Source organism: Cervus elaphus, chromosome 2 (assembly GCF_910594005.1).
Source record: "Cervus elaphus chromosome 2, mCerEla1.1, whole genome shotgun sequence".
In the NCBI taxonomy this organism is placed as follows: domain Eukaryota; kingdom Metazoa; phylum Chordata; class Mammalia; order Artiodactyla; family Cervidae; genus Cervus; species Cervus elaphus.
The window spans coordinates 23,763,847-23,785,950 of record NC_057816.1 but is presented as its reverse complement, the minus strand read 5'-3'; the positions used below and the strand labels follow the sequence as shown (position 1 = coordinate 23,785,950).

Sequence of the window (22,104 nt, the reverse complement as noted above, 5' to 3'; positions counted from 1 at the left end):
TGTTCTTCATTTTTGGCCATAAGGGCAGTGTCATCTGTGTATCTGAGGTTATTGATATTTTTCCCAGCAATATTGATTCCAGCTTGTGTTTTGTCCAGCCTGCCATTTCGCATGATATACTCTGCATATAAGTTAAATAAACAGGCTGACAATATACAACCACTACACACTCCTTTCCCTATTTGGAACCAGTCTGTTGTTCCATGTCCAGTTCTAACTGTTGCTTCCTGACCTGCATACAGATTTTTCAGGGGGCAGGTAATCTGGTCTGATATTTCCATCTCTTGAAGAATTTTCCATAGTTTCTTGTGATCCACACAGTCAAAGGCTTTGGTGTAGTCAATAAAGCAGAAGCATATGTTTTTTGGAACTCTCTAGCTTTTTTGATGTTCCAACAGATGTTCAAATTTGATCTCTCGTTCCTCTGCCTTTTCTAAATCCAACTTGAATATCTAGAAGTTCATGGTTCACATACTGCTGAAGCCTGGCTTGGAGAATTTTGAGCATTACTTGCTAGCGTGTGAGATGAATGCAATTGTGGAATAGTTTGAACATTCTTTGACATTGCCTTTCTTTGGGATTGGAAGGAAAACTGACCTTTTCCACTCGGTGGCTACTGCCGAGTTTTCCAAATTTGCTGGCATATTGAGTGTTACACTTTCATAGCATCATCTTTTAGTATTTGAAAGAGCTCAACTGAAATTCCATCACCTCCATTAGCCTTGTTTATAGTGATGCTTCCTAAGGCCCACTTGACTTCGCATTCAAGAGCGTCTGACTTTGGGTGAGTGATCACACTATTGTGGTTATCTTGGTCATGAAGATCCCTGTAGTATATTTTGTGTATTCTTTCCACCTCTTCTTAATATCTTCTGCTTCTGTTAGGTTCATACCATTTCTGTCCTTTATTGTGCCCATCTTTGCATGAAACGTTCCCTTTGTGTCACTAATATTCTTGAAGAGATCTCTAGTCTTTCCCATTCTATTGTTTTCCTCTATTTCTTTGCATTGATCACTGAGGAAGGCTTTCTTATCTCTCCTGGTTATTCTGTGGAACCCTGCATTCACATGGGTATATCTTTCCTTTTCTCCTTTGCTTTTCGCTTCTCTTCTTTTCTCAGCTATTTGTAAGGCCTCCTCAAACAACACTTTTTCCTTTTTGCGTTTCTTTTTCTTGGGGATGGTCATGATCACTGCCTCCTGTACAATGTCAGGAACCTCAGTCCATAGTTCTTCAGGCCATCTATCTGATCTAATCCCTCGAATCTATTTGTCACTTCCACTGTATAATCTTAGGGTTTTGATTTAAGTCATACCTGAATGGTCTAGTGGTTTCCCATACTTCTTTCAATTTAAGTCTGAATTTTGCAATAAGGAGTTCATGATCTGAGCCACAGTCAGCTCCCAATTTTGTTTCTGCTGATTCTATAGAGTTTCTCCATCTTTGGCTGCAAAGAATATAATCAATCTGATTTCTGTATTGACCATCTGGTGATGTCCAGTTGTAGGGTCTTCTCTTGTGTTGTTGGAAGAGGGTGTTTGTTATGACCAATGCGGTCCCTTGGCAAATCTCTGTTAGCCTTTTCCCTGCTTCATTTTGAACACCAAGGCCAAATTTGCCTGTACTCCAGGTATCGCTTGACTTCCTACTTTTGCATTTCAATCCCCTATAATGAATAAGACATCTTTATTGGGTGTTAGTTCTGGAAGGTCTTGTAGGTCTTGATAGAACTGTTCAACTTCACCTTCTTTATCATTACTGGTTGGGGCATAGACTTGGATTACTGTGATAGTGAATGGTTTGCCTTGGAATTGAACAGAGGTCATTCTGTCATTTTTGAGACTTCCCCCATGTGCTGCATTTCAAACTCTTTTGTTGACTATGATGGCTACTCCATTTCTTCTAAGGGGTTCTTGCTTACAGTAATATATATAATGGTCATCTGAGTTAAATTCGCCAATTCCAGTCCATTTTAGTTCACTGATTCTTAAAATGTCGATGTTCACTCTTGCCATCTCCTATTTGACCACTTCCAATTTACGCTGATTCATGGACCTAACATTCCAGGTTCCTATGCAATATTGTTCTTTACAGCATCGGACTTTGCTTCCATCACCAGTCACATCCACAATTGCATGTTTTTTTTTTCGCTTTGGCTGCATCTCTTTGTTCTTTCTGGTGTTATTTCTCCAATATTTCTTGATATTAAGTTAACATAGATCCTTCCTCTTATGTTGGTTCTTTCTTGTTACAGGTAGTAGGTTTTACATAAGAATCATATGCTTCATAGAGTTTTCTTCTCTTTCGAGGTTTTGCCCGGATTTATGAGTATAAGGAATGGAAGATTGGGGGAGGATATCATCTCTAACAAATCTGATAAGAGAAAATATTATATTTACATGCTTAGGATAGAAATATTTATGTTAGAAACCAGCCACTATGCAATGGATTGTGGTTGGGGGAACACATATGAAGTTTATATTTTCAGAGCCTCATAAATGACTGCATAAAATAAGATAAGTTTGAGGCTAGCAATATTGTGATGGTTGACATTTTCTGGATCACATTAGAGGATGTCAGGATTCTGTATGAAGTTTAGAGATTCTTAACCTGCTCTGGAATTGTTTCCTATATAAACAATTTAGTGGTAGTTAGTGAGACACCAGTACCAATACCAGTGATGAAATTTTCCTCAAAATTGTAGCTTTGAAATTCAGAAGTCTCTATAGCACAACAAGAATTTATCTTCTCCCTCTACTTCCTCTCTGTCTATGTGTCTCACTCCCCCCATATAGCTATATGTATACATTAAACAACAACAACAACAAACAAGGCAACAGGTCCAAATAATTTACTACCATTTACTGAGTACCTATGAATGTCCCAGGGATCTTCCCTGGTGGCTCAGATGGTAAAGTGTCTGCCTACAATGCAGGAGACCTGGGTTTGATCCCTGGGAGGGGAAGAGCCCCTGGAGAAGGAAATGGCAAACCACTCCAAAACTCTTGCCTGGAAAACCCCATGGACAGAGGAGCCTGGTAGGCTACAGTCCATGAGGTCGCAAAAAGTCGGACACGACTGAGCAACTTCACTTATGAATGTTATTACTTTACTAAGTACTTTTCGTTTATTATCATGCTTCACACTGACACTGTCAAGGTGATCCTGAACTTCAGATGAGATGAGAGATCAACCTGAAACTTTGATTTCAACATTGTGAGACCTGGTGCATACAACAAACTAACATGATCAAGAGAAAGTATAAAATAGAATTTTTAGCTTGTTTTATGGTGCTAAGTTAGTAGTGCTCATGATCTATCAACAGAAATTTGTGTGGATTTCTCCCTTTTCCACATCTATCTGTGTGTGCCTGTGTGTATGGTGTGTGTGTTTGTGTGTGTGTGTGTGTGTCTGTGTGTTTGTGTGACAGAGAGGGAGTGAGAGGGATATAAGACAGAGAAGATGAAATCATTCTATCTCCTTTTTCAAGGGAGGTTTGTGGTAAGCAAAGTTGAGTATGACTTTAGAATTACCTCCCTTGTATAAAGCAGTTCTCAGTTCTCAATAAAACTTTGGGTGCTCTTGATGTTCCCAGAGAGAGAGACAGAGAGAGAGAGAGACCAAAAGTGTGGAGAGATGACAAACAGGAGTGTAGTGACGACGTTCATCCTCTCGGGCCTTCCCCATGCACCAGAGCTGGGCATGCTCCTCTTTGGAATCTTCCTGGTGATCTATGTCCTCACTGTGGTGGGGAACCTTCTCATCCTGCTGGTGATCACAGTGGATCCCCGCCTGCACACCCCCATGTACTACTTCCTGAGCAACCTGTCCTTCATTGACTTGTGGTTCTCCACGGTCACTGTGCCCAAAATGCTGATGACCCTGGTGTCCCCAGAAGGCAGTGCTATCTCCTTTCCCAGCTGTGTGGCCCAGCTCTACTCCTTCCACTTCCTGGGCAGCACCGAGTGCTTCCTCTACACCGTCATGTCCTATGACCGCTTCCTGGCCATCAGTTACCCGCTCAGGTATGCCAGCATGATGAGTGGGAGGACGTGTGCCATCCTGGCCACAACCACGTGGCTCAGTGGCTCTCTGCACTCTGCTGTCCAGACCACACTGACATTCCGTTTGCCCTTCTGTGGACCCAACCAGATCCAGCATTACTTCTGTGATGCACCGCCCATCCTCAAACTGGCTTGTGCAGACACCTCTGCCAACGAGTTGGTGATCTTTGTCAACATTGGGGTGGTGGCTTCAGGCTGCTTTCTCCTGATAGTGCTGTCCTACGTATTCATCATCCATTCCATCCTGAAGATCTGCACCTCAGAGGGGCGATGGAGAGCCTTCCAGACCTGTGCCTCCCACTGCATTGTGGTTCTTTGCTTCTTTGTTCCTTGTGTTTTCATTTACCTGAGACCAGGCTCCAAGGAGGCTATGGACAGGATTGTGGCTGTTTTCTACACTGTGATGACGCCCCTTCTGAACCCTTTGGTCTACACCCTGAGGAACAAGGAAGTGAAGAAAGTTCTGTTGAAGCTTAAAGACAAAGTAGTGTATTCACAGAGCAAATAATCTTTGCTATGTAGACTTGCTCATTTAATAAATATAGTAATAGAATAGTATAATGAAACATAGAAATATAACACAGTATAGTACAATATATGATTTTATCAGTGTGAAATATTTTATATATATAGTTCTCAGTGTTAAACTTTATCCAAATTTCTTAGTCAGGAATATTTGTTCCAAAGATTTTTTCGAAATTGAAGAAGTTATAAAATTTTTATTTATGATAAACATGCTAAATTTTGATCTCTGAAATCATTTCTCTGCAGCACATCATTTTACATTTCCCTCTAATTTTATTCACATATAATGGGCATATAACGTGATTTTTACCTTTTTAAAGACGGAATATTCAACTTGGATCTTGGATGCAGAATAGTGAGCTATTTATATATACCTAAGTTGATAATATGCTTCTTTGTTTTTGTCTTATGCTCACAAACTGGGGACACTGCTTAAGAACAGCCAAAATTATCAGAGGTCACTTACTGAGGCAGCAGTGCACCGGCCTCCTCAGTGCTTTTTCTGGCTGCATGTGTGTGTATGTGTGTGTTTTTGCATGAAGGTCCCAAGGTAACTACCCCGCTTCCCAGGACATCTTGACCCTGGTCAGTTCTCCCACACTGAAAGAGTCCCACACGTCTGAGAGGCTTGTTGTCTCTCCAGGTAGGTCTGCCAGGACAAGCTATGGATCTGAGAGGCTCCTTTCAGAGACTGGGAGCCATCACCACCTTCAGCGAGCCCTGAAGTTTCTCAGGTTTGGTCAGTGTGATCAGGAGGAAGCTACCATCAAACACCTCCAGTCTCCATCACATAATCTGACCTTAAATTCCTGTATTAATGGACCAGACGTTCATATTCAGCACAACCATTCTATGCTGGGTCAGATCACTATGGATGGTGATGAACGTCATGCTGCTCAGAGAGCTCCTTCTCTCAACATTTTAGGGTCTTGAAAATTCAGTGTTACCTAACCTCAACCTGCTCTGGGACAGGGACACCCTACATTGTAGGCTGGAGTCAAGGGTGCTTCTTATTTAGAAAGAAAGTAGAAAAATTTAAGTGTAATTAAATCACTTGGCATCATGGGATTTCAACATATTTCTTTTACAAGTTAGGAAAATAAGGCCTAGTAAAGACAAAACATCCTATAACCACCCAGCGCATAGGTACACAGCCCATACAAGTGGACTTCCACGTGCAATGGGTGAAGTGCTATAACTGCATGTAAACAAAAGCAAATATTGGTTCAAGTAAGGTTAGGAATAGTTTTATGCTCTGTATCTCTGTTTTTCAGCTGTGAAAGACCTTCTCTAGCAGTACTGTTTGGAGGATTCAATGAGTTAGTAGAAGTAAAATTCCTTTGAGAAGTGAAAGTGTTGGTCATTCAGTCCTGTCTGAGTTTTTGTGACTCTGTGGACTGTAGTAGTACTGTCCACAATAGTTTCTTTTTTTTCCTTTATTTTTATTAGTTGGAGGCTAATTACTTTACAATATTGTAGTGGTTTTTGCCATACATTGACATGAATGAGCCATGGATTTACATGTTTTCCCCATCCTGACTCCTCCCCACCCCCACCTCCCTCTCAATCCCATCCCTCTGGTTCATCCCAGTGAACCAGCCCCGAGCACTTGTCTCATGCATCCAACCTGGACTGGTGATCTGTTTAACACTTGATAATATACATGCTGTTCTCTTGAAACATCCCACCCTCGCCTTCTCCCACAGAGTCCAAAAGTCTGTTCTGTTTTGCATATAGGGTTATCATTACCATCTTTCTAAATTCCATATATATGTGTTAGTATGCTGTAATGGTCTTTATCTTTCTGGCTTACTTCACTCTGTATAATGGGCTCCAGTTTCATCCATCTCATTAGAACTGATTCAAATGAATTCTTTTTAACAGCTGAGTAATATTCCATGGTGTATATGTACCACAGCTTCCTTATCCATTCGTCTGCTGATGGGCATCTAGGTTGCTTCCATGTCCTGGTTATTATAAACAGTGCTGTGATGAACATTGGGGTGCATGTGTCTTTTTCAGATCTGGTTTCCTCAGTGTGTATGCCCAGAAGTGGGATTGCTGGGTCATATGGCAGTTCTATTTCCCGTTTTTTAAGAAATCTCCACACTGTTCTGCATAGTGGCTGTACTAGTTTGCATTCCCACCAACAGTGTAAGAGGGTTCCCTTTTCTCCACACCCTCTCCAGCATTTATTGCTTGTAGACTTTTGGATAGCAGCCATCCTGACTGGTGTGTAATGGTACCTCATTGTGGTTTTGATTTGCATTTCTCTGGTGATGAGTGATGTTGAGCATCTTTTCATGTGTTTGTTAGCCATCTGTATGTCTTCTTTGAGAAATGTCTGTTTAGTTCTTTGGCCCATTTTTTGATTGGGTCATTGATTTTCCTGGAATTGAGCTGCAGGAGTTGCTTGTATATTTTTGAGATTAATCCTTTGTCTGTTGCTTCATTTGCTATTATTTTCTCCCAATCTGAGGGCTGTCTTTTCACCTTGCTTATAGTTTCCTTTGTTTTGCAAAAGCTTTTAAGTTTCATTATGTCCCATTTGTTTATTTTTGCTTGTATTTCCAATATTCTGGGAGGTGGGTCATAGAGGATCCTGCTGTGATTTATGTTGGAGAGTGTTTTCCCTATGTTCTCCTCTAGGAGTTTTATAGTTTCTGGTCTTACATTTAGATCTTTAATCCATTTTGAGTTTATTTTTGTGTATGGTATTAGAAAGTGTTCTAGTTTCATTCTTTTACAAGTGGTTGACCAGTTTTCCCAGCACCACTTGTTGAAGAGGTTATCTTTTTTCCATTGTATATCCTTGCCTTCTTTGTTGAAGATAAGGTGTCCATAGTTTCGTGGATTTATCTCTGGGCTTTCTATTCTGTCCCATTGGTCTATATTTCTGTCTTTGTGCCAGTACCATACTGTCTTGATGACTGTGGCTTTGTAGTAGAGTCTGAAGTCAGGCAGGTTGATTCCTCCAGTTCCATTCTTCTTTCTCAAGATTACTTTGGCTATTCGAGGTTTTTTGTATTTCCATACAAATTGTGAAATTATTTCTTCTAGTTCTGTGACAAATACCTTTGGTAGCTTGATAGGGATTGCATTGAATCTATAGATTGCTTTGGGTAGTATAGCCATTTTGACAATATTGATTCTTCCAATCCATGAACACGGTATATTTCTCCATCTGTTTGTGTCCTCTTTGATTTCTTTCATCAGTGTTTTATAGTTTTCTATGTATAGGTCTTTTGTTTCAGTCCATTGTTCCATGTTCAGTTCTAACTGTTGCTTCTTGACCTGCATACAGGTTTCTCAGTAATGATGAAAGCTGAGTGAAACTTTCAACACATTGTGCTGTATTTTTACGTATTCTCTTGAGACTCTCTGGAGAAGGCAATGGCAATCCACTCCAGTACTCTTACCTGGAAAATGCCATGGACAAATGAGCCTGGTAGGCTGCAGTCCATGGGGTCGGTACAAGTTGCACACGACTGAACCACTTCACTTTCACTTTTCACTTTCATGCATTGAAGAAGGAAATGACAACCCACTCCAGTGTTCTTGCCTGGAGAATCCCAGGGATGGGGGAGCCTGCTGGGCTGCCGTCTAAGGGGTCGCACAGAGTCGGACACGACTGAAGCAACTTAGCAGCAGCAGCAGCAGCTTGAGGATTTCCTTGAAATAACTGAAATAACTTCTGTGAAGCCCTGAACTTGTCCTTGAAGACATTACTATGGTGTTGTTCCTCTGTTAACCTGATATTTAAAAATATTGTTTGTAATAACATGACATGTATGATTGGTTCCTTGAAGCTGTATTCTCTGAGTTTATTAGTACTTGAAAAGGATCCTAAATTATAGAAGTAATAGTTAACAAAGAATCTGGCTCAACTCCATAATGAATAGGGATGACTGAGAGTGGAAAATCTGCCTTAAAGCTCAATATTCAAGACACTAAGATCATGGCATTGGGCCCATCACTTCATGGCAAATAAAAGGGGAAAAAGTGAGATGATCATTTATGGGTTCTGGGTGAGTTTATGTTTAGAATAAACAGTTGTGAGTTTATCTGTATCACCGATAAGGAAATAGGGTAACTGAGTCCTTCTTTCCTCTTAGGCATAAGTGCTAGCTCCAGAAAATCATGAACTCCTCTCAGGAGTGTTCAGTTAACAAATACATAGGAAAACATATAGGTAATTATTAAAAATCTTTCACTAGTCCCTTTCTGTTGTTTTTCTGTTCGTTTAGGGAGCCTGAACACCCAAGAGTAATCCTATTCCCTGAGAAAGCAAATCAAGTTACATTCTACATTTCCAGCTATGTGAGCTTCATTCTCTGCCCTTAAGTTGGTTGGGTCCTTGAACAGAAATGAACCACTGTTTCTCAACAAGCAATCACAGGTACACCAGCTCTTTGAGTAGTAACTTGCAAATAAGTGCTTCGACATAGCATGTTGAGTGTTCAACATTCTCCAGGGTGAAGGGTAAACACAAATGAATTTTATGTTGAAATAATCATGCAGTGAAGGTGAGTTCTTAGAAAGGTAAATTTCTCTCATTTCCACTTGCTTTCCCTCTTAAGCTTCCACTAAGAGATAAGATATTGTTATCTAACATTGTTAGATAAGACATTGATAACCACTTGTGGTTATCAAGTCTTGACTGTCTCTTTCACTGTTTCTATTCTTTATTCTTTCTTTCTGTATGTATAATACACACACACAAATTACACACACACATATATATACACATATATATGTATGTACATACAACAAATACATATCTTTATAGTACAATTAGTAATAGGGACCTACAAAAAGGGACAAGGTTGCTACAGCATAAACAGACATATCAAACCCTGTTTCCTCTCACTGATAACAGGCAGCCTTAGGTCTCAGGCTACCTTGCAATTCACCTGATGAAAAACTTCATACTTTATATGATCTATGTGATTTATCCTGGCGATGGGCTCCCACTGGTACAGTAGAAATTTTAGAGATATATTTGCTTCATTTTTTTTTGGTTCTGACACCCACATAGGATATTAGGGTAATTGTCACTGCTATTTACTTTTTCATTTGAAGAATATAGTTTAAGCCAGATTGTCCGGAGATAGTATCCATTCTGTGTGGGCTTTATTAAGAGTAGAGAACCTCAGTTCTCTCACATTGGTGAATCTTTCCTTGAAAAATAGCAATAATCTTGAATTCAACAATATTTTGGATTAAGCTAAAAACATCATTTCTGCCTCACTTTCCATTGTACACAGTTCCAGCTTTTCTTGATAGTAAGTTCAGTTCAGATCAGTCACTCAGTTGTGTCCGACTTTTTGTGACCACAAGGTGACTGCAGCATGCCAGGCTTCTCGGTCCCTCACAAACTCCCAAAGCTTGCTCAAACTCATGTCCATCCAGTTGGTGATGCCATCCAACCATTTCATCCTCCGTCATCCCTTTCTCCTCCTGCCTTCAATCTTTCCCAGGATCAGGGTCTCTCCAATGGTCAGTTCTTCACATCAGGGGCCCAAGTTTTGGCGTTTCAGCTTCAGCATTAGTCCTTCCAATGAATATTCAGGACCGATTTCCTTTAGGATGGACTGGTGGGATCTCCTTGCAGTCCAAGGGACTCTCAAGAGTCTTCTCCAACACCACAGTTCAAAAGCATGAATTCTTCAGCACTCAGCTTTCTTTATAGTCCAAGTCTCACATCCATACATGACTATTGGAAAAATCATAGCTTTGACTAGATGGACATTTGTTGGCAAAGTAATGTCTCTGCTTTTTAATATGCTGTCTAGGTTGGTCATAGTTTATCTTCCAAGGAGCAAGCATCTTTTAATTTCATGGCTGCAATCACCATTTGCAGTGATTTTGGAGCCCAAGAAAATAAAGTCTGTCACTGTTTCCATTGCTTCCCCATCTATTTGCCATGAAGTGATGGTACCAGATGACATGGTCTTAATTTTCTGAATGTTGAGTTTTAAGCCAGCTTTTTCACTCTGCTGTTTCACTTTCATCAAGAGGCTCTTTAATTCTTCACTTTATGCTGTAAGGGTGGTATAATCTGCATATCTGAGGTTATTGATATTTTTCCCAGCAATATTGATTCCAGCTTGTGCTTTGTCTAGCCTGGCATTTTGCTTGATATACTCTGCATATAAGTTAAATAAGCGGGTTGACAATATACAACCATGACATACTCCTTTCCCTCTCTGGAACCAGTCTGCTGTTTCATGCACAGTTCTAACTGTTGCTTCCTGACCTGCATACAGATTTTTCAGGAGGCAGGTAAGGTGGTCTGGTATTCCCATCTCTTGAAGAATTTTCCATAGTTTCTTGTGATCCACACAGTCAAAGGCTTTGGTGTAGTCAATAAAGCAGAAGTAGATGTTCTTCTGGAACTCTCTTGCTTTTTTGATGATCCAACATTGTTGGCAATTTGATCTATTGTTCCGCTGCCTTTTCTAAATCTAGCTTGAACATCTGGAAGTTCATGACTCACATACTGGTGAAGCTTGGCTTGGAGAATTTTGTTTTGTTTAGTTTTTCATTTATTTTTATTAGTTGGAGGCTAATTACTTTACAATCTTGTAGTGGTTTTTGCCATACATTGACATGAATCAGCCATGGATTTACATGTGTTCCCCATTCTGATCCCTGCTCCTGCCTCCCTCCCCATCACAGCCCTCTGGGTCTTTCCAGTGCACCAGCCTTGAGCACCCGTCTCAGGCATCCAACCTGGGCTGGTGATCTGTTTCATCCTTGATAGTATACTTGTTTCAATGCTGTTCTCTCAGAACATCCCACCCTTGCCTTCTCCCACGGAGTCCAAAAGTCTGTTCTGTACATCTGTGTCTCTTTTTCTGTTTTACATATAGGGTTATCGTTACCATCTTTTAAAATTCCATATATATGCGTTAGTATACTGTATTGGTCTTTATCTTTCTGGCTTACTTCACTCTGTATAATGGGCTCCAGTTTCATCCATCTCACTAGAACTGATTCAAATGAATTCTTTTTAATGGCTGAGTAATATTCCATTATGTATATGTACCATAGCTTCCTTATCCATTTGTCTGCTGATGGGCATCTAGGTTGCTTCCATGTCCTGGTTATTATAAACAGTGCTGTGATGAACATTGTGGTGCATGTGTCTCTTTCAGATCTGGTTTCCTCAGTGTGTATGCCCAGAAGTGGTATTGCTGGGTCATATGGCAGTTCTATTTCCAGTTGTTTAAGAAATCTCCACACTGTTCTCCATAGTGGCTGTACTAGTTTGCGTTCCCACCAACAGTGTAAGAGGGTTCCCTTTTCTCCACACCCTCTCCAGCATTTATTGTTTGTAGACTTTTGGATAGCAGCCATTCGGTCTGGTGTGTAATGGTACCTCATTGTGGTTTTGATTTGCATTTCTCTGATAATGAGTGATGTTGAGCATCTTTTCATGTGTTTGTTAGCCATCTGTATGTCTTCTTTGGAGAAATGTCTGTATAGTTCTTTGGCCCATTTTTTGATTGGGTCATTTATTTTTCTGGAATTGAGCTTCAGGTGTTGCTTGTATATTTTTGAGATTAATCCTTTGTTTCTTCATTTGCTATTATTTTCTTCCATTCTGAAGGCTCATATGGTTTTTATCTTTCAATTTGTTAATGTGGTGTATTACATTGATTGATTTGCAGATATTAAAGAATCCTTGCGTTCTGGGATAAAGCCCACTTGGTTATGATGTATGATCTTTTTAATATATTGTTGGATTCTGTTTGCTAGAATTTTGTTAAGGATTTTTGCATCTACGTTCATCAGTGATATTGGCCTGTAGTTTTCTTTTTTTAATGGTATCTTTGTCTGGTTTTGGTATGAGGGTGATGGTAGCCTCATAGAATGAGTTTGGGAGTTTGCCTTCTGCAATTTTCTGGAAGAGTTTGCGTAAGATAGGTGTTAGCTCTTCTCTAAATTTTTTGGTAGAATTCAGCTGTGAAGCCGTCTGGTCCTGGGCTTTTGTTTGCTGGAAGATTTCTGATTACAGTTTCTACTTCCATGCTTGTGATGGGCCTGTTAAGATCTTCTATTTCTTCCTGGTTCAGTTTTGGAAAGTTATACTTTCTAAGAATTTTTCCATTTCTTCCAAGTTGTCCATTTTATTGGCATATAGCTGCTGGTAGTAGTCTCTTATGATCCTTTGTATTTCAGTGTTGTCTGTTGTGATCTCTCCATTTTCATTTCTAATTTTGTTGATTTGGTTCTTCTCCCTTTGTTTCTTGATGAGTCTTGCTAATAGTTTGTCAATTTTATTTACCTTTTCAAAAAACCAGCTTTTAGCTTTGTTGATTTTTGCTATAGTGTCTTTTGTTTCTTTTGCATTTATTTCTGCCCTAATTTTTAAGATTTCTTTCTTTCTACTAACCCTAGGGTTCTTCATTTCTTCCTTATCTAGTTGCTGGCTTGGAGATTTTTGAACACTACTTTGCTAGCGTGTGAGATGAGTGCAATTGTGCGGTAGTTTGAACATTCTTTGGCATTGCCTTTCTTTGGAATTGGAATGAAAACTGATCTTTTCCAGTCCTGTAGCTACTGCTGAGCTTGGCAAATTTGCTGACATGTTGAGTGCAGCACTTTCAATGCATCATCTTTTAAGATTTGAAAGAGCTCAACTGAATTTCCTCAAGTCCACCATCGTTTTTTATAGTGATGCTTCCTAAGGCCCACTTGACTTCGTATTCCAGAAAGTCTGACACTGGGTGAGTGATCACACCATTGTGGTTATGTGGGTCATGAAGATCATTTTGGTATAGTTTGTGTATTTGTGCCACCTCTTCTTAATATCCTCTGCTTCTGTTAGGTCCATACCATTTCTCTCCTTTATTGTGCCCATCTTTGCATGAAATGTTCCCTTTGTGTCACTAATATTCTTGAAGAGATCTCTAGTCTTTCCCATTCTATTGTTTTCCTCTATTTCTTTGCATTGATCACTGAGGAAGGCTTTCTTATCTCTCCATGATATTCTTTGGAACTCTGCATTCAAATGGGTATATCTTTCCATTTCTCCTTTGCCTTTAGCTTCTCTTCTTTTCCCAGATATTTGTAAGGCCTCCTCAGACAACAATTTTTCCTTTTTGCGTTTCTTTTTCTTAGGGATGGCCATGATCATTGCCTGCTGTACAATGTCAGGAACCTCTGTCTATAGTTCTTCAGGCCATCTATCTGATTTAATCCCTTGAATCTATTTGTCACTTCCACTGTATAATCATAAGCAATTTGATTTAGGTCATACCTGTATTGTCTAGTGGTTTTCCATACTTCCCTCAATTTAAGTCTGAATTTGGCAATAAGGAGTTCATGATCTGAGCCACAGTCAGCTCCCAATTTTGTTTTTGCTGACTATATAGAGCTTCTCTATCTTTGGCTGCAAAGAATATAATTACTCTGATTTTGGTGTTGACTATCTGGTGATGTCCATGTGTAGAGTTTTTCTTGTGTTGTTGGAAGAGGGTGTTTGTTATGACCAGTGTGTTCCTTTGGTAAAACTCTGTTAGCCTTTCCCTGCTTCATTTTGAACTCCAAGGCCAAATTTGCCTGTTACTCCAGGTATCGCTTGACTCCATACTTTTACATTCCAGACCCCTATAATGAGTAGGACATCTTTTTTGGGTGTTAGTTATAGAAGGTCTTGTAGGTCTTGATAGAACTGTTGAACTTCAGCTTCTTCACCATTACTGGTTGGGGCATAGAGTTGGATTACTGTGATATTGAATGGTTTGCCTTGGAATTGAACAGAGATCATTCTGTCATTTTTGAGACTGCACCCAAGTGCTGCATTTCAGACTCTTTTGTTGACTATGATGGCTACTCCATTTCTTCTAAGGAATTCTCACCCACAGTAGTAATATAATGATCATCTGAGTTAAATTCACCAGTTCCAGTCCATTTAATTCACTGATTCCTAAAATGTTGATGTTCACTCTTGCCATCTCCTATTTGACCACTTCCAATTTGCCTTGATCATGGACATAACATTCCAGGTTCCTATTCAATATTGTTCTTTACAGAATAAGACTTTGCTTCCATCACCAGTCACATCCACAACTGGCTATTGTTTTTGCTTTGGCTCGATCTCTTTCTTCTTTCTGGTGTTATTTTTCCAATATTTCTTGATATTATGTTAACATAGATCCTTATCTCTTATATTGATTCTTTCTTGTTACAGGTAGTAGATTTTACATAAGAATCATATGCTTCATAGGGTTGTCTTCTCTTTTGAGGTCATTGCCTGGGTTTATGAGTATAAGCAATGGAAGATTGGGGGAGGATATCATCTCTAATAAAGCTGATAAGAGAAAATATTATATTTAAATGTTTAGGATAGAAATCTATATGTGAGAATCCAGCTGCTTCCTGGTGGATTGTGGTTGGGAGAACACATATGAAGTTTATATTTTCATAGCTTCCTAAGTGACTGCATAAAATAAGACAAGTTTGAAGCTAGCTGTGTTGTGATGGTTGATATTTTCTGGATCACAAGAGAGATTGTCAGGATTCTGTATGAAGTTTAGAGATTCTTAACCTGCTCTGACTTTATTTCCTATATAAACAATAAGTGATAGTTAGTGAGACACCAGTACCAATACCAGTGATGAAATTTTCCTCAAAATTGTAGCTTTGAAATTGAGAAGTCTCTACAGCACAATGAGAATTTATCTTCTTTCTCTACTCTCTCTCTCACTACCTCCATAGCTATAGTTTTACATTTAAAAAAACAAGGCAACAGCTACAAATAATTTGATATCATTTACTGAGTACCTATGAATGTTATTACTTTACTAAACACTTTTTGTTTATTATCTTACTTCACACTGACATCATCAGTGAGGCTGGTGATCCTGACTTTGGATGAGATGAGAGACCAACCTGAAACTTTGATTTCAACATTGTGAGACCTGGAGCATACAACAAGCTAACATGATCCAGAGAAAGTATAAAATAGAAAATTTCGCTTGTTTTGTAGTGCTCATGATATATCAATAGAAATTTTTGTGGCTTTCTCCCTTTTGCACATCTGTGTATGCCTATGTGTATGGTGTGTGTGTTTGTGTGTGTGTGTGACAGAGAGAGAGAGAATGAGAGGGATATAACAGAGAGATGAAATCATTCTATCTCCTTTTTCAAGGGAGGTTTGTGGTAAGCAAAGTTGAGTATGACTCTAGAATTACCTACCTTGTATAAAGCAGTTCTCAGTTCTCAATAAAATGTTGGGTGCTCTTGATGTTCACAGAGAGAGAGAGAGAGAGAGAGCAAAAGTATGGAGAAATGACAAATTCGAGCCTAGTGACAATGTTCATCCTCTCGGGCCTTGCCCACACACCAGAGCTGGACACGCTCCTCTTTGGAATCTTCCTGGTGATCTATGTCCTCACTGTGGTGGGGAACCTTCTCATCCTGCTGGTGATCACAGTGGATCCCCGCCTGCACACCCCCATGTACTACTTCCTGAGCAACCTATCCTTCATTGACTTGTGGTACTCCACGGTCACTTTGCCCAAAATGCTGATGACCCTGGTGTCCCCAGAAGGCAGTGCTATCTCCTTTCCCAGCTGTGTGGCCCAGCTCTACTCCTTCCACTTCCTGGGCAGCACCGAGTGCTTCCTCTACACCGTCATGTCCTATGACCGCTTCCTGGCCATCAGTTACCCCCTCAGGTATGCCAGCATGATGAGTGGGAGGACGTGTGCCATCCTGGCCACAACCACGTGGCTCAGTGGCTCTCTGCACTCTGCTGTCCAGACCACACTGACGTTCCGTTTGCCCTTCTGTGGACCCAACCAGATCCAGCATTACTTCTGTGATGCACCGCCCATCCTCAAACTGGCTTGTGCAGACACCTCTGCCAACGAGTTGGTGATCTTTGTCAACATTGGGGTGGTGGCTTCAGGATGTTTTCTCCTGATAGTGCTGTCCTATGTGTCCATCGTCCATTCCATCCTGAAGATCTGCACCTCAGAGGGGCGATGGAGAGCCTTCCAGACCTGTGCCTCCCACTGCACTGTGGTACTGTGCTTCTTTGGCCCTGGTGTTTTCATTTACCTGAGACCAGGCTCCAAGGAGGCTATGGACAGGATTGTGGCTGTTTTCTACACTGTGCTGACACCTCTTCTGAACCCTGTGGTCTACACCCTGAGGAACAAGGAAGTGAAGAAGGCTCTGTTGACACTTAAAGATAAAGTAGGGCATTCACAGAGCAAATAATCTCTGTAATGAAGATACACTCATTTAACAAAGTTAGTAATATAATTTAGTGATCAATAAGAAATGTGTTACATTTATATTTCTCGGTGTTTAACTTTATCCAAACCTGCTGCTGTGGAATATTTGTTTAACTAATGTTTCTGAAGAATTTTATTATAAAAACTATATTATATTTTTAAACATGATTTTCCAGTTTATTAATTTAGTAAAACAAAAACATATATTATCTTAAACCACATAGCTCCTTACAATATAATTTGGTTTAATCTTTTTTTTTAATTGAAGATTTGCAATTATTTTTAGGTATAGTTTATCTAAAATGTGTTAGTTTTTGGTGTACAGCTATACATATACATACATTCATTCTTTTTCAGGTTCTTTTCCCATTTAGGTTATTAAAGAATATTGAATAGAGTTCCCTGGGCTATATAGTAGGTCCTTGTTAGTTATCTATTTTATATATAGTAGTGTGTGTGTGTTTGTGTTAAATTCAGGGTCCTCCCTCTCCTCCTTCTCCCCCACCATGTTTCTCCTTTTGTAAACATAAGTTTGTTTTTGAAATCTGAGTCTGTTTCTGTTTTGTAAATAAATTCCTTTATATCATTTTAAAAATTAGATTTTAAAATGAGTCATATCATTTGATATTTGTCTTCGTCTGACTTATTTGATATGATAATATCTGGGCCCATCCATGTTGTTACAAATGACATTATTTCATTCTTTTTAATGGTACATATATTCCATTGTATATATGTACCACAGTGTCCTTTTAAAAAATTAATTACTTTATTTAATTGAAGGATAATTGCTTTACAGAATTTTGTTGTTTTCTGTCAAACTCAGTAAGAATCAGCCGTAAGTACACCCATGTCCCCTCCCTCTCAAACCTCCCTTCTGTCTCCCTCCCCATCTCACCCTTTTAGATTGTCTCAGAGACCCTTTTTGAGTTCTCTGAGTGACATTTAGGTTGCTTCCATATCTCGGCTGTTGTAAATTGTGTTACAGCAAACATTGGTGTGCATGTATCTTTTCACATTAGGGTTTTCTCCAGATATATGCCCAGGAATGAGATTGCTGGATCATATGGTAGCTCTACTTTTAGTTTCTTAAGGAACCTACATACTGTTCTCCATAGAGGCTGCACAAATTTACATTCACACCAACCGTGTAGGGGGTTCCCTTTTCTTTACACCCTCTCCAGCATTTGTTGTTCGTAGATTTTTTGATGATCATCATTCTGACTGGTGTGAGGTGATATCTCAATGTAATTTTGATTTGTATTTCTCTAATTATCGGTGATATTGAGCATCTTTGCATGTACTTTGTGGCCATCTGCATGTCTTCTTTGGAGGAATGTGTATTTAGATCTTCTGCCCATTTTTTGATTTTGTTGTTCAGTTTTTGTTTTGTTTTGACATAGAGCTGCACGAGCTGTTTGCATATTTTGGAGATTAAACCCTTTTCGATTGCTTCATTTACACACTTTTTTCCCCATTCTGAGGGTTGTATTTTCTTTTTGTTTATGAATCCCTTTGTTGTGCAAAATCTCCTAAGTTTAATTAGGTCCCTTTTTTTATTCTTCATTATTTTAGTAGGTGGATCAAAAAAGATCTTGCTGCAATTTATGTCAAAGTGTCTTCTGACTACTTTTTCCTCTAATTGTTTTATAGTATTACTCTTATTATTTTAAATTCACAGTTATGGTTTAGATAAATTAAAAATAAGAAAAATAATATTTTACTAATATTTATTCTTTCTCTGATGTTTTCTTAAAATGTCAATTCAAGCATCTGACCTAGATTATTTTTCTTTTGCCTAAAGAACTACTTTTAATATCTTTTGCAAGGCAGGCCTCAGGCAACAGATTCTCTCAGATTTTGTTTATTTGAGAATGTCATCATTTTACCTTCAATTTGAAGGATAACATTATTGGATTTAAAATTCTAAGCTGGTGATTTTTGTATTTCAACACTTTAAATTTTTTACTCCACTCTTTTTTGATTGCCCAGTTTCCAATGAGAGTTTCTCTGTAATTCTTATCTCTGTTCCCTGTAGATAAAATATCCTTTGCTCTTGGTTTCTTTCAAAATTTTCTTTTTGTTGCTGTTTTGTTTTGTTGGCATATACTTGATGTACTATGTTATTTTCAGGTGTGCAACACAGTAATTTAATATTTAGTTACTTTATGAACTGTCACCATGGTAAATGTGGTACCTATCTGTCTCCATACAAAGTTATTATAATATTATTGACCATTTTCCTTATGCTGTATATTTCCATGACTTTTTAATTTTGCAACTGGACATTTGTATTTCTTAATTCCCGTCACCTATTTCTCTCTTCCCTCAGCACCATCCCCTTTGGCAACTACCCACTTTTTCTCTGTGTCTGTGAGTCTGGTTTTTGTTTTATCTGTTTTTTAGAGGTCACAAGTTGGTGAGATCATGCAGTATCTGCCTTTCTCTTTCTGACTCATTTCACCTAGATCCATTTATATCATAAGTGGCAAGATTTTATTTTTTATGGCTGAGCAATATTCCATTGTGGCATGTATATATATATATATATATATATATATATATATATATATATATATAAACATATATGTATATGTTTCCCAGGTGGCTCTAGTGGTAAAGAACTTGCCTTCCAGTGCAGGAGACATAAGAGATGTAGGTTCAACTCCTGGGTCAGGATGCTCCCCTAGAGGAAGACGTGGCAACACACTCCAGTATTCTTGCCTGGAGAATCCCATGGACAGAGAAGCCTGATGGGCTACAGTCCATGGGGTAGTAAAGAGTCAGGCAAGACTGAAGCAATTTAGCACCCATAGACGCCAATATTTATCCATTCATCTGTCAATAGACACTCTGTCACAATCTTTTTTTTTTTTTTTTTTTAGTTGGAGGCTAACAATCTTTTTTATATTTAAAAATTCTTAAGTTTCATGTTTTACATTAATATCTATGATTCATTTTGTGACAGTTTTTGTTAATGTGAGGTACAGATTGAGTCTCTATTTTGTTTGTGTATTTGTTTGTTTTTGATATGGATATCTAAGTATTCCTACCACATTGTAAAGCCCATCATTTCTTCATTAAATTGCCTTTGTATTTTTTAAAAATTATTGTTCCAATAAATGCAAATCTATTTCTGAACTCTGTATCTTATCTCACTGAGCTATGTATTCTTTGGATTATTTCCTTTGTTTACTGTTGAGTGGAGGTTTTTTACGTATTTTGGATACTAGTTCACTTCAGTTCAGTTCAGTTGCTCAGTCGTGTCTGACTCTTTGTGACCCCGTGAACTGCAGCTCGCCAGGCCTCCCTCTCCATCACCAACACCCGGAGTCCACCCAAACCCATGTCCATTGAATCTGTGATGCCACCCAACCATCTCATCCTCTGTCATCCCCTTCTCCTCCTGCCTTCAATCTTTCCCAGCATCAGGGTCTTTTCAAATGAGTCAGCTCTTCGCATCAGGTGGCCAAAGTATTGGACTTTCAGCTTCAATGTCAGTCCTTCCAATGAACACCCAGGACTGATCTCCTTTAGGATGGACTGGTTGGATCTCCTTGCAGTCCAAGGAACTCTCAAGAGTCTTCTCCAACACCACAGTTCAAAAGCATCAATTCTTCGGCCCTCAGCTTTCTTTAGAGTCCAGCTCTCACATCCATACATGACCACTGGAAAAACCATAGCCTTGACTAGACGGACCTTTGTTGACCAAGTAATGTCTCTGCTTTTTAATATGCTGTCTAGGTTGGTCATAACTTTCCTCCCAAGGAGTAAGCGTCTTTTAATTTCATGGCTGCAGTCACCACCTGCAGCGATGTTGGATACTAGGTCTTATCAAATAGATGATTTGCATGTTTCTCTCATTCTGCGTGCTGTTCTTTTCCCTTCTCCATGTCTTTTGGAGGCACTCCTTATATTGAGCAGTGGAAACATCTGAAGAACCTGGCACTGTCTAACTAATAAGGAAACCCTCTGGATTAAGTATAGAATTTCACTTGACTTTTTCTTTAATTTTACCCAAAACTTAACCATAGTTTTGATAGCTGTATTTTTATTACAATGTTCCAGTGTACTTTCATCACAATGTTTCAGTAGCTCATTGGGTAACTGAAGATCACTGAAAATTTTTAAATTAGAAAGGGGCAGATGCATGCTTTCAGAACATATTCTCCAGCTATGTGTATGGCCAAATAAGAGGGAGTATATGGGAAATGCTAGAAGAATAACTGGCATCATTACATTTCAGCATACAGTTCATTAAAAACCTAAAAGGCTCTGAACTTGCGTGGTGGCTGAGGGAAAAGGAATGGGAGTCAGAGTGTCTGTTGACGCTAATGCTGAGCATCTGAGAAAGGTGAGAAACATTTGGAAGGCTTTTACCAGAGTACAATGTAACTTACAGAGTTATTTATAGAGTGCCCTCTGTGTACCCTGCAGTATTCACAGCACTACAAGAGAAGTGGCAGAGAAGACAGAAGAAATGTTAGTCTTTATAGAGTTTACAGTGTATAGGGGACACAGGAATTAAAGGGGAATATGTCTGGCGAGTGTTATGATGGGGGACTTGCGGAAAGTTTTGAGAACATTTATGATGTCAACTGACTTTATTGGTTATATACCACGTGCCATATACTGTTCTAACCATTTTAGGTGTTTTTTTCCATTTAATCATCAAGACAACCCAATGAAAGAGATGCTATTATTATCATCACTATTTTAGAAATTATAAACCTGAGGCATAGAGAGTAAGTGTGATGTCCAAGTTAGTAAACATGGGGGTAGGACTGAAACTCATACCCTCTAATTGAATAGGCCCCACTCTTCCCTATGATGAGAAGGACTTGATGACCTCAGTTAATGAAATAATACATTTAAGGACCCAGTTGGAAAGTATTGATTAGAATCAGGGTGCAAGTAGTCATAGGAGAAGGGTTTCTGTGTGTTTATTTACGATATTTTTATTGGTAACTTTCTCATTCTATTTCTTTCTCATCATGGGGAAGGAAATTTGAGTTTTCTATCAAGTATTTTTCAATTTTTACTAATGTATATATACGGAATTTAGAAAGAGGGTAACATAACCCTGTATGCGAGACAGCAAGAGAGACACAGATGTATTGAACAGTCTTTTGAACTCTGTGGGAGACGGCGAGGGTGGGAAGATATGGGAGAAGAGCATTGAAACATGTAAATTATCATATGTGAAATGAATCACCAATCCAGGTTTGATGCACGATACAGGATGCTCGGGACTGGTGCA

The 22,104-nt window shown here is 39.1% G+C and overlaps 2 protein-coding genes across 2 annotated transcripts; both read left to right on the top strand.

Moving 5' to 3' along the window:
* The first annotated feature begins 3,637 nt into the window (after positions 1 to 3,637).
* LOC122705459 (olfactory receptor 10G4-like) lies at positions 3,638 to 4,573 on the top strand. The gene has a single exon (XM_043920860.1). It carries the CDS (start codon positions 3,638 to 3,640, stop codon positions 4,571 to 4,573), a length of 936 nt encoding a protein of 311 aa, XP_043776795.1.
* Positions 4,574 to 15,891: 11,318 nt separating this feature from the next.
* On the top strand, positions 15,892 to 16,827 carry LOC122705453 (olfactory receptor 10G4-like). Its single transcript, XM_043920849.1, has one exon. It carries the CDS (start codon positions 15,892 to 15,894, stop codon positions 16,825 to 16,827), a length of 936 nt encoding a protein of 311 aa, XP_043776784.1.
* The last annotated feature ends 5,277 nt before the right edge of the window (positions 16,828 to 22,104 follow it).

Coding starts and splice junctions, on each gene's coding strand:
- LOC122705459 (XM_043920860.1), top strand. CDS start 3,638: ATGACAAACAGGAGTGTAGTGACGACGTTCATCCTCTCGGGCCTTCCC.
- LOC122705453 (XM_043920849.1), top strand. CDS start 15,892: ATGACAAATTCGAGCCTAGTGACAATGTTCATCCTCTCGGGCCTTGCC.